The sequence below is a fragment of the Cnephaeus nilssonii genome, assembly GCF_951640355.1.
Source record: "Cnephaeus nilssonii genome assembly, chromosome: 14".
NCBI classification, from domain to species: Eukaryota; Metazoa; Chordata; class Mammalia; order Chiroptera; family Vespertilionidae; genus Cnephaeus; species Cnephaeus nilssonii.
This window is the reverse complement of record NC_137085.1, coordinates 19,425,199-19,438,275: the sequence shown is the minus strand read 5'-3', so window position 1 is coordinate 19,438,275 and position 13,077 is coordinate 19,425,199. Positions and strand designations below refer to the sequence as shown.

Sequence of the window (13,077 nt, the reverse complement as noted above, 5' to 3'; positions counted from 1 at the left end):
AAAGCAAGACATGCTGAAGGGCGGGGAAAGGAGCCAATACTGTTAGCATATACTACCTGCCACAGGGGTGCTAGCAACAGGGCCAAGCCTGGAGGCTCAGCTAACCCAGGCAGAACTGTGCAACCTCCTCCCGCCCAGGGAGAGGGCGGGGAGCAGGGCCTGATGACCAGCAGTTCACAGGACCTTGACCCCCTTCCTCAGGTGCTGAGAAGTGAACCTAGACACAGCGCTGGCCGCCTGGCCCCAGCAGGAGGCAGTGCAGGTAGTTTGAAGTCAAAGCCTCGAGGCTGGGTTTCCAGCTGTGGGATACAAGGGGCCAGTTGTGCTCTCCAGAACCGTGGGGACCTAGAGCCTTGGGGTACTGGGGGGAGGGACGGATGAGCAGCAGGCGCTGGCCCCCTCCCTCCCCACTCAGCTTCGTCCCCAGTTCTCTCTGTTCTCCACGTCCCTCTGTTCTCTATGGCAGGTTTCTTCTGGGGGCCTAAAAAACTTTGAAAAGAACATTGATCCAGCCCAGCCTCCTTCTTTTTAAGTGAGAAAGAGGAGGCCCAGAAAGGTGGGGGGGGGGGGGGGGAAAACAAGGCCCCAGAGCTGGCTGAGAGCCACGCTGGGGCCAGTCTCCTGATTCCCGGCCAGGGGGTCTCCCCACCAGCCAGGGCTTCGCTACCGGCTCCACCACGTGTGCTGCCAACTGTCCAGAGTGCATGGCACAGCCCAACTGTGATCTCAGAGACCACGCTCCCTGGCAGCCTGAGGCCTGTGCCTCCGACGGCTGAGAGGCTAACTAAACTGGGCTCCTGGTCAGGCCCTGGAGCCTGGATGCAAGAGTTGGAACAACTACATTCTATGATTCTCTACCAGCCTGTCCACCCCCCGAAGAACAGTTGTTTCAGAGGGAGGAAAAGAGGCACATTCAAGGTAGGACGAGGGTTCTTACCTGGGCCGCCCACTAGAATCACCTGGGGGCTTTCAAAACCACAGGTGCCTGTTGCCCCCGCCCCACCCCCCTTAGATCTTCCCTTAGCCTGGGGTGTGGCCTGGCTGACAGGGACTCGTCAAAGCTGACCAGGTGATTCCAATGAACAGGAAAGATCCAGAAGACCTGTGCTGGGGAAGCGGCTGCCAACCACTCCCTGGCCTACCTGTGATGGTGGTCAAGTCTGACTGGCTCACAGGCCTGTTCCTTCATTTACATAAGGTCTAATGTGGCGCTGGTGCTCCAGCGACAGAGTACTTGTAAAAGCGACAGCACATCCAGCAAAGTCTAAAATATTTCCTATCTGGCCCTAGCCAGTTTAGCTCAGTGGATAGAGTGCCGGCCTTCAGACTGAAAGGTCCCAGGTTCGATTCCGGTCAAGGGCACATGCCCGGGTGATGGGCTCGATCCCCAGTGGGGGGTGTGTAGGAGGCAGCCAATCCATGATTCTCTCTCATCATTGATGTTTCTCTCTCTCTCTCCCTCTCCCTTCCTCTTGGAAATCAATAAAAATATATTTAAAATATTTCCTATCTGGTTACAGAAAAAGTTGGCTGGCTCCTGTGCTAGAGTTTCAGTCTTCTGACAAGTTCTTTTTCCTGCAGGAATTTCAATAAAGTGCTTAATAAAGGTCTTCTACGCTGTATGACGATGAAACCTGCCCATCACGGAGCGAATCCTGCATCTGCTCTTGCAGTTTTTGCTTAAGAGCACGGCCTTCCCTTCCCACCGCTGCCCGCAATGCCATGAGCACCATGTGCTGTGCACATTCCTTTCACCTTTGTCACCCACTGTGAGGGCAAACAAAGCACAGAGCTATTCAAACAAGGCAGCTGTGTTTCCTAAAACAACAACTGTCTTGAAACCTTCTACTGTGTACTCATTGAGAGCCAGGGGGAGGGTATAGCCAGGCAGCAGAAAAAGAAAAAAAGATCAGCAGACGCACTGGGCGATTTAATTGTATCAAGGAAAAAGTCAATATTGAAAGTAAATATAAGAGAGAAAACAGCTGCACCCCAGAGCCTGGGGGCACTTACCAGAGCTGAGCGGCGATCACCGGGTTGCTTGCTTTAAAACAAAAAGAGAGAGCACGACATTTTAGAGAGCTTTCTCACTTTTACCGGGCGATGACAATGAGGGGGGAAGACGTTTCTGAGATCTAAGAGCAGCCTCCGCGCCAGGAGGCAGAGTCTCCACGCGGCTGCTTCTCCTTTTGGGGGAGAGATCAACCAAAGGACCTGTATGCATGCATATGAGCCTAACCAGTGTTCACGGACAACAGGGGGGTGGGGGCATATGTGGGGAGGGGTTTGGGATGGGACTGGGGGGATGAGGACAATTATGTGATAGCATAATCAATAAAGAAATTAAAAATAAAAAAAGTACGTGGCCTTTCCCCTGAGCCCTGCCCTCGGCGAGTTCCCAGGGCCAGGCGCTCTGGGATGCAGAGGGGCTGGACTCAGCCCTTGCTCTCAAAGAGCTCCCAGCCTTGACCCAGACCGAGAGGTGTAAGGTGTTAATGGCTAAAACACACGTGTGAACCTACAAGGGCGCAGGGCAGCCACTGCTGACAGGGCCAGGCTGTGAGTCTGTGGAAGGGGCCACGCCAGGAGGCTGAGCTTCTCTCCCTAGACTCTACTTCGTTTCAGAAAGGATGCAGCATGGAGAACCATTCAAAGCTCCCCAAAGATGCCAGAGCTCCGGCTGGAGAAGCTGTCAGTAGAATGAAGGAAGGAAAAGAGGACGGAGACCAGGACGGGAGGGGGAAGAGAAACACAGAACCTGGAGCGTGGGGGAGCTCTCGGGCCATGGCAGGGGTCAAGCATTAGGATGGGCCCTCCCCTCTGGGGCAGCCACACCGAGACCCAGACAGAGAGGTTTAAGGCGACAACAGCTAAAATACTAATACAGTACAATATGTCACTGTAACTAAAAAAATAAAATAAAAAGCTTTAGAATGACAAAGCAGAACAGTAGGAAGTGCCTTCAACATCTGCTTCACTGGCCAGCCGGTGTGGCTCAGTGGTTGAGCATCAACCCAGGCACCAAGAGGTCACCGGTTTGATTCCCAGTCAGGGCACATGCCTGGGTTTCAGGCTGGATCCCCACTAGGGGTGTGTGGAAGGCAGCCGATGGATGTTTTCCCTCTCTTATTCATGTTTCTATCTCTTTCTCCTTTCCTCTCCAAAAACCCATAAAAACCCATTTGTTTAAAATATATTTTTATGGATTTCAGAGAGGAAGAGAAAGAGAGAGAGAGAAACATCAATGATGAGAAGGAATCATTGATTGGCTGCCTCCTGCACTAGGGACCGAACCCGCAACCCAGGCATGTGCACTTGACCGGAATCGAATCTGGGACCCTTTGGTCTGCAGGCCAAGGCTCTATCCACTGAGCCAAACTGACTAGGGCTAACAGCATATTTTTAAAATGGTTCTCTCTGAGGAGAAATTAGAGAGGATTTAAAAAAAAAATCTGCCTCCCCAAGCTCCTCGGGGATTCACCAGCTAAAGCATAACCTCAGATCCCAAGGCAGAATGGAGAGCACACAACCTTTGAATGTCGAATGTCTCCGGGACGGATAGCGTTTACTAGGCTTCCTCTCGAAGGTGCTGGTTCTTCGTAACCGGGCCCCGTGGGTCGCCTGATATTCCGTCCGCCCACTGGAAAGTAAATATCTTATTGCACGCCACCAGTATCACAGCATCAGTACCTTACACATATCTGAACGTGAACTTTATTGCCCCGAGTTCCGGTGTCAATTCCAACGTATCGTGACTCGTGTGTCGAAGAACACACTACGTTTTGCCTTCCAGTTGGAAAGAAAATCAGCTTTGCCAAGTCCCGGCGGTAGGACAGAGGCAGGCACTTCCATCCAAGGACAAAACATGCAATTTAGGCACCGGCCACTTGGCTGCACAAACCAAGCAGGCTCCAGTACCTGGAATGTTTGACTAAGGGAATACTGGTTCGCACATAGAATAACCTTTCATGAAACAAATTACGCAGACATTTAAATCGTTTAAGAGGCCGTTACCAATGACCACTGACCTAAACCTTGGCTTCGCTCGCCATGCCAAGAGCAACACTGGTCTCTCACCAAGGCTTTCTGGGTCTCAGCCGATGAGCTGCTCGGTGTCCAGGGGGCATGCTGTTTCTGTCTGAGCTGGCACGGCCTCATTCCAGCCACTCTCGGTTTACGATTTATCACACGGAGGGAGCCACTGGCCACCCGCTCTAAGGGCCTCCCAGGGGCAACCTCATCTCCAAACTCGCCTTTCCTTCTAAGCTTCTCTTCGGAGAGCGGAAGGGGGCCCGAGCCTGGTCTGGGCCAACTCGTGGGGGAGCTGCCTCCCAGGATGGAAAACCCTGCCTTGGCCACCACCCCCGCCTCCTCACTCCGACTGGAGCAGACATCAGCATCCCATGCGACGTCTCCGCTAACCTTTGCAGGCTGACCTTCTCCATCCTCCACAGAACCCCGTGGGTCTATTCTCAGGAAGGACTTGGCTTTTGCCCCCTGCTTTGCAGCATTTAAAAATACATTCAAACAGCCCTGGCTGGTGTGGTTCGGTTTGTTGAGCGTTGTCCTGTGCACCCAAAGGTCACTGGTTCAATTCCCAGTCAGGACACATGCCCAGGTTGTGGGTTCAGACCCCAGCTGGGGTGTGTATAGGAGGCAACCGATGGATGATTCTCTCATATATCGATGTGTGTTTTTCTCTCTCTTTCCCTCTCCCATTCTCTCTCTCTCAAATCAATAAAAAAAAATTTTTTCTAAAATATATCCAACACAGTAACTCTTTAAACACAAGTGCACAGCCACTCCCTTGCACAGTAGATAAATCTGAAATGAGCAGATCTGTTGGCACTTTAAACAGAGTTCAAGGACATGCCACGTGTGGGCAGAGGTTATGAAACATGTGAAGCCTTAGGTCTTGTAGGAGCTATTCTCAGATCAGTAACTGTGCCTCAGAAATCAACCTTGGGAACGCGTTTAAAATGCACCTGCCCAGCCTCAGTCATACATGCACATGTGGACGCCTACAGCTTCTGATTATGAAGGTCTTAGATGAGGTCATAAATCCTCCTTTTTAACAAACACTCAGTGAGATTTCACGCATTTTGAGAGGCACAGTCTCAGAATCCTAAGTAAAAATACAACAAAATCAATTCTGTGTGGTTTTTTTTTTTTTTTTTTCAGATTCAAATACTTACTGAGGCTACCCGGGGTCACTCACACACACACTGAAACCTGCCCTCATTCTTCAGTGACCCCGGATTTCCTGCCATGGGCATGTGCAAAGCAATAGAGTAGTGGTTCAAGTGTAAGACCCAGACTTAAAGTGTGGGGTTGAATCTTGGCTCTTCACTCACTGCCTGTGCCTTTGGGCAGATTGTATAACCCCTGGCCTTTAGCTTGCTTATCTGTAAAATGGGGATAATGAGAGGACCTATCTTCTGAAGGCTGCTGGGAGGACGGTGAGCTGGTACATGCAGAGCCGGTGCAGCGCGGTGCACAGAGCTTTCCGCAGGGACGCCTACGCCCTGCGGCTGCACAGCCCAGCGTGGCAGCCACCTGCCTTGTGTGTCCTGGGCACCCGAAACTTGCTTGGTGAGACTGAACTACAGGTTAAAAATCCCTTCAATATTAATGACTCTAAATAGCCACATGTGGCTAGTGTTTACTGAATCAGACAGGCTAGTTCAAGCCACATGTCAGCTATTAACAACTCTGTTATTATTACCCCCATTCCATCAAGGAGAACAGCGGCTGACGCGCTTCAGGTCAGACCTTAGAGAAGCAGGGACAGGATGCCCAACACGAGCCTCGGCGGGCAGACCCGTGGCTCCACCCACAGAACACATCACCGCCGGCCTCCTTCAAACCTCGAGGCCGTGTTGTGCTGTGAGGCGGTGCCTACCTGAATCTGAAGCGGGACCCCAGCCTGATAAAGTCTGATCTACTCGACTTGCTGTTCCCCGGCGTCCGCAGTCGGAAGAACGCGTGGTGCTCGACTGCGCATTTCCAGAGGTGCTTGCAGGTCCTGGCGCTGTCCAGGCGGAATACAAACGTGTGCTCCTGCTCCCGGCCCTTCGCGGGGAAGCACAGGGTTCTCGTGTCGGTGGGCATTAGGGACTCGGATGGAGGATTATCCATGGCGGGGGGGGGGGGGGGAGGGGGAGTGAAAGGAGGGGGGGAGGACAGGACAGGAGCAAGGCTTACCTGATCATCATCCTCCACCACCACCAGTGTCAATTTGCTCTTTTTAAAATCCATTTTGGTAATTTTAGGCCTGGTCAGAGAGAAAACATTGTAAAAGCACCATCTGCAGGGAAACGACACATCCATCAGCAGTTTCCTCTCTACTTTTAAAGCTTGGATTTGCTAAGAAATCATTCGTTCATTTAAGCGGGATTATCCAGAGGTTTCATTGCCAATGCCATACACCCACAGATATCAGAGCATGGTGTGTCTTTAAAATGAATCGGGGTGGGGGGGGGGCGGATTGCAAATAGCCCTCAATAATCATCCATCACATATAATTCCACCACAAAATAGGAAAAGACATTTTTAATATTAGACAAAACTAAATTACCAAAAGAATAAGCCTATTTTGTTAGCTCCTTCAAAGATTAATATGCCTGTCGGGGTCAGTCCAAGAGAATATTCACAGCCATCTCTTCCCTACAAATAAATGAAGTGACAGTCGGTAGAAGGTTCTAACAGGTGGTCACAGAGCAGAATGCAAAACAGTTCGCTCACCACGTTACTTTGTTTGCCCATCGTTTACCCACTGCTCAGGCACAGCGAGACCCAAGGACGTGAACGCACCCAGTTCTTACCCTGACAACGTGCATGTCTACCCCATACATTTCCAGCCACTTCGCTTTATTCAGATAGGACAGCTCCGCCTGGGCAGGGCTCTTTCCCCTTAGAGAAACCAACGGAAAGACATGTAAACTGCAACTCGTACACCCACGAGGTTCTGAAGGGCACGGCCACGCACTAAGGGAGCTTATGCAGCAATTAAAGGGACGGGGGACACCCATTTATACTAACACACCTCCAGACAGACCGTTCATTAGACAGGAAGATGACAGAGCAGTGTTTATCATGTGAACACTGAAGGAAAGCATTTGTTGGTGTGTAGATACAGGTATGTATATGCACAGGAAAGGCGGGGAACACAACAGCTGCCTGCAGGGGGGAGAGGTGGGGGTGCAGGGGTGCAGATGACTCTGCCACCGCACATTTCTATGTGGTACAAGGAAGCACTAACAGCCCAGCCAGTGTGGCTCAGAGGTTGAGCATCGACCTATGAACCAGGTGGTCACGGTTCAATTCCCCATCAGGGCACATGCCTGGGTTGCGGGCTTGATCCCTAGTGTGGGGGTGTGGGGTGTGCAGGAGACAGCCAATCAATGATTCTCTCTCATCAATGATGTTTCTATCACTCTCCCTCTCCCTTCTTCTCTGAAATCAATAAAAGTATATTTATAAAAAAATTTAAAACAGAACGCACCGATGTCACTCTCCATTCTCAGAAAAGTCATATGCCCTTCAGAATGACCGAGGAACAGAAGGAATTTCTGAGTCCTAGAGTAACTTGGAACGGGCCGAGTTTGGGGAAGATGGGCCGGGAAGGAAGAGAGGCTAACGTCTGGGAAACACTCCTGGCAGCCCAGGCATAAAAGCAGCAGACGGGGTGTGTATGGGGGAAAGGAGAAAAAAGCCCAAAGATAAATGGTAGGGCTGGTTTCAGCTGCAGTGACCACATGTCCTGAAATCACATGGTCTCAGATATGAGTGTCCCTGTAAGGACAGCATGGGCTACATCTGAAGAGTTCACGCTAGACGCTCAGACCATGGACAGAGACCCAGGCATGTGAATGTTTCAAGGCAGCGCCCCCACATCCCCTCACTTTCTTCAGGCCAGGAGAGAAGGGGCATTCCTGGCAGCAATGAGCAGATCAGGCCCGGGCTCTGTAATTGAGAGAAACAGGATATGCTTCGGTTCTTACTGTCCATCTCTGGAAAGAGAGAGACGTCGTGTGGGCCTTAGGAAAAACAGGACTGAAGCACGGGAGAGAGGTGAAGAGTTGGGGCTGCAGTTTCACAGTCGATGAAAGAATCGTGCAAATGCTTACATATCACAAAACAAATGCGTCAAGGTACCTGCACTCTTTCCATCTCTGGAAGATATCGAATTCCATCGCTTCTGTCTGATTTGGAATGAACCGAAACTCAGACACAAGCTCTGGGGTGTGTTCTGGAAGCTCACATTCCCCAAGCTCCGCTGCAAGTGTCATAAGAAGGAGAAAAAACAGGAGACATTGAATGCTTTTCGTTGCTGCTGCAACCAGGTCCAAAGGCATTTTGCATGGTAAGAAAACACAGGTGCCCCAAATGTATAACTCTCTCCTTCCAGGAGGACCCGACTCCCGCTCGGCACCCACATGTACATTCAGAATCCTCCCATGGGGCACCGCACCGTCATCTTAGTGATTACTGCCTTTCTCCCGATTATTGCTCCTGCCCGGGGAGGCCCTGAGTATATTTCCCCCGCGAAGTGGTAGAGCCTGAATGTGCAATAAAAAGGCAACTGCAGGGAATAGGGACCTGCCCAGAAACTCATTTAACAAAGCTCTGGTGAAGTAGGTGGGTCTGAGCAGCACTCCAGGGTCTGCAGTGCTGAGAGGACCAATCAAGAATTCAGTACATGCAGAATCCAGGGGAAAAATATGTTGGGAGAGAGAGCAAGGAGGGAGGGAGCGGGGAGAGGAGAGGAGACGTGAGGGCTGCAGGAGCAACTGCTGAAGCTCAGGCAGAACCAGGGAGGGAGCCAGTCATGCAGAGAGGCAGGGCAGCCATGTGGGCGATCCCCACTGAGGGTCCTTGCTCTCACCACATACCCCACAAGGGGCCCCATTCCTCCAGGACACGAATGGGAAAATCTACCACCTCTCCTGCACCTCTGCAGCTCAGGAAGCAGACCCCAAGATGGAAAGGAATACCCCAGAGGCTCCTCTGATAACTTGCTACACAAAGGGGGGGGTCGGTCGTCCCCGGACCAGCAGCACCAGTATCCCCTGGGAGCCTTCTCACAATGCAGACTCTCAGGCCCACCTCAGACCTACTGAAGCCAGACCTGCCATTTCTTAAGGGGCCCAGGGAACTGGTGCGCACGTTACTGTGAGAAGCACTGATCTACAATAGTGGTCTGCAAACGCGAGCGTGCAGCAGGGTCACCTGGAGGGCTTGGTACAGCTCGTGTCGCTGGACCCCACCCCCAGGGATGCGGATTCCATGGGTCTGGAGCAAGGCCAGAGAAGGTGCATTTCTAGCAAGTTCCCAGGTGGTGCCGATGCGGCTGACCCAGGGAACATACTTTGAGAACTACTGCTTAACACAACAAATCCAGTCAACCGACCAGCCAGCACATGCCTGAGTCCCTCCAGTGACAGCAACTGGCTGTGTCCCCAGCAGCCCTCTCCCTACCCCACGTGGGCTGTGCCAGGCCTGTGTGGCTGCTGAGGACTCCAGCTGGTGGCAGAGGTCGATAAAACTTCCCCGATCACACAGAGGAAGCATTAATACAGACTGAGACGGGTGGTGGGAAGACTGTACGAGACCGTGTCTGACCCGGGGAGGGACCTGGTGAATGTTTCCTGGCCTGATGCAGCCCCTCTTCTGGACGGCAACCCTGAGACCACCAGTGGCCTGGGTCAGGGTGGGCAAAGTCACTCATGAAGACTGCCCTGGAAGTACTGACCCAGCGAAGGCGAGGTCTGGGCTTCTGAGGTGGGAGGCCACCCCTGACCACTGACTACGGGCTCACCCTGAAACTGGTGACCTGGCAAGCCCAGAGGGGCAGTGTGGGAAGAGATCTCCTTGATATGAACCACTCTTCCCTTGCACCACGGGCCGAAGGGAGGCAGCGGAGCCCTGCGCTTAGTGGTTGTGTGTGGACCAGGCCACTGACACCACCAAGCACAGGAGAGAGAAGCCAGACCATGACCAGGGTTCCCTGGGGCTCGCAAGGGGGCTGGCGTCCCTCCTCACCACGACTGGGCGAAAACGGGCCCGAGGGAGATCACGTGTGAGATAGCATGTCTGCTTTCCAAGAATCTGCTGGCAACACCTGACACTTGCCCTAGCCGGCTTGGCTCAGTGGATAGAGCGTGGGCCTGCGGACTGAAGGGTCGCGGGTTTGATTCCGGTCAAGGGCCTATGCCTGGGTTGCGGGATCGATCCCCAGTAGGGGGCGTGCAGGAGGCAGCTGACCAATGATTCTCTCTCATCATTGATGTTTCTCTCTCTCTCTCCCTCTCCCCTCCTCTCTGAAGTCAATAAAAATATACTTAAAAAACAAACAAACAAACAAACAAACAAACAAAAAATCTGACACTTCCCTCAGTCTGCAAACTCTGCAGCCCAGGCCCCGCTGTGGGGCGGGCGGAAAGAGCGCAGGCACAGGAGGGTGAAGCCCACCTCTGCCGTACACTGTCTGTGTGACCTGGGCAAGGCACTTCACTGGGTCTCTGATCTTTATCTGTAAACCACTGCCTGCGACAAGGATGAAACAAGATCACAGGCACACAACAAATGATTGTTCCTCCTTTCCTCCCTTGCTTTTCTTTTTGCCTGAATTCAATTTCTAATCTACCGGAAATTTAGCTCCCCAAAGAGCACAGCCTCTACGCAAGGCCACTGGCATCCTAACGCTGGAAGCGCCATTAACTCAAGGGCAACCACAGCAAGACGTGTCTGCAAGGCTCAAGCTCGGGAGGAAACACGACCTTTCATGTTAAGCAAACCCACACAGATGCTCTAGTGATCTTTACAGTCTGGGGCAAGCTGGCTCGGCTGTGGCTGAACTGGAAAGCCGGCTACCGCATTCACTGTTGGGATGGGCAGAGGGGGCATGGAGGAACAAGGGAACAAGAACTTCCGTAGACGTCTGCATGTCTAAGTCTCCAGTCTTTCCATTTGTTTCTCACATAATGACTGCATCTACGTTACACTAATGTGGCTCCACTCAGGTGGGTAGTTTCTTCAGGAAGGGCTCACGGAGAGCTGATGTTCTGGTCTGCATGGGTTCCGGGGCAAGGTATGTAGTTCTACTAGAGCTGGACTTGGTGAAGGTGGTGATGCCCTCATCACCCGGGGGGCTGGTGGGCGTAGGGGAGTAGGCAATGACGTGTGCCTCATCCTCTAATCATTCAAGACAACAGATAGGTTTACATATTGTGCCTCTGGCCTTAGGAAGAAACCTCTCCAGTGGACTGGGGACCCCAGGTCTGACATGGCTGCTTTCATCCCATTAACCACATCCTGACATCTGCTGCTGGGCCACCAAGCCTGATGGTGTGACCTCCTGGCAACTCAGAAACTGCAGGGTGGATGGAGGCTTCTTGACAAGCTGGGGAAATCTACACCCGGTCAAAGTGGCAGTCCATTTCCAAGTTCCCCAAGCCATTACCCATCCTTACGGCACTTACATAAGGACTGTGGCATTAGGAACATATGTCCCTCCATGCCCCCTCTTCCCATCCCATCGGTGAATGCGGTAGCTTGCTTTTCAGGTCGACCACAGCTGAGCCAGCCTGCCCCAGACTGTAAAGATCACTAGAATGTCTGTGTGGGTTTGCATATGGATGTGAAGCATTTGGCACTGTACTTGGCAAAGACAGTTACTGATGACAATATGGTCCCCTCTACCACCAATGCCTTCACACCTCAGGGGCAGGCTCCCCCTTCAATCAAAGTCCTTGGGGGCCTCTTCAACTTCATTCAATCCATTCTGCACTTACTGAGCACCTACTATATGCCAAGCCCCCAGTAGAGAATAAGAAGGTTGACTAAGGAATGAGAGTATCAGAGAATGGGAATAACCTGAAATCATTAAAAACCATCTTGATGAGATGAGTGTAAACATGACAAAATACACGTACTAAAAAATGTCAAGTAGAAAAACCATACAAAAAATTTGTCTATGACTCTGCACAGAATTACATTTTGAACACGCCACTCTAAACACATAGACCGAGTCTCTGTACGTCTGTGGCTGGCAGGACGCAGGGTTCCTGCCTTCCTCCCACTTGTCTATTATGCTGTTGTCCCGGCTTTCTGTAATAAGCATGTACTGACTTTATCGTTTGAGATCAACTTTTAGAAATTGGTAAATACAAAAGTGAGAAGGCAGATCTTATTACGATGTTCAAAAATAATTAGTAATTATGAATGAATAATTCATTATTCCGTGGAAGCCAATGAGCACACTGGTAAATGAGTCCACAGCATATGTCTACCTGATATACTGCTGAAATTCCTTATGTGCAATGTACACACCAGTATCCTCTTAATTAGTGCTGGGGACGGTGGCAAGTGACGGTTTCTTGTGCATTCGGATGCATCACATGGATGGAATAGTCAACGCAGGCAAACCTTTACCATCCAATTCCCACCCACATGCCGATGACTCCCCTGGCGATGCTTCTCACCAAGTCAGACTTGCATACTCAAGAAGCTAGTGGAGGTCCCACTGGCATCTCTCAGCCAAGACACTCTACACTCATGTTTCCTCCACCAGATTCCAGCTCTTCTTCTACCCTGAGTCATCCCTGACCTCTCTCTCCACACCGAAGTCTAATGTCCATGTCCTTCTCCTAGTATGGACAATGCTCTTGTTTGTTTTGGGGTGTGTGTGTATTGAAACCCCAGCCCGAATCAGTTTCTTTTTATCACAGCAACACCTCCTCACTGTACCCCCAACTCCAGCCTCCAAAGGCGCTACTGCTGACAGCATGAAATCCGTGCTCTTTCAGTTAAAGGGGTCCAAAGGCACCCACCTACCCAGCTTCTTGAACCTCACCCTCTGACACCACTTAACTGCTGGTACCTCTCTGCACGTGCCTTTCTCCTTTGATCATATTCATTTAGTAATCCCCCCCCGCCCCGGGCCCTCCTCTTCCAAGCCTCCTGCAGGTCTCTACTCCTAAAGGGAAGACATTGTACTCTGTACACACACAGTATGTGGTCCTGCCATGTGGGCCTCGTGGGACTGCAAGCTACTTGAGGACAGAGACCATATCG

General features: G+C 51.6%; 1 protein-coding gene across 5 annotated transcripts in view; it reads right to left on the bottom strand.

Moving 5' to 3' along the window:
* The window catches only part of EPB41L4B (erythrocyte membrane protein band 4.1 like 4B), a 115,734-nt gene that overhangs the window by 55,805 nt on the left and 46,852 nt on the right, over positions 1–13,077 (bottom strand). For all 5 annotated transcript variants that reach the window (XM_079789681.1, XM_079789682.1, XM_079789683.1 and 2 more), the window contains exons 7-13: positions 8,158–8,278; positions 6,825–6,912; positions 6,578–6,666; positions 6,205–6,274; positions 5,903–6,072; positions 3,531–3,640; positions 2,014–2,044 (exon numbers count right to left, since the gene is read on the bottom strand). In XM_079789681.1, the coding sequence (XP_079645807.1) occupies positions 2,014–2,044; positions 3,531–3,640; positions 5,903–6,072; positions 6,205–6,274; positions 6,578–6,666; positions 6,825–6,912; positions 8,158–8,278 (679 nt within the window). The remainder of the gene's footprint in view (positions 1–2,013; positions 2,045–3,530; positions 3,641–5,902; positions 6,073–6,204; positions 6,275–6,577; positions 6,667–6,824; positions 6,913–8,157; positions 8,279–13,077) is intronic.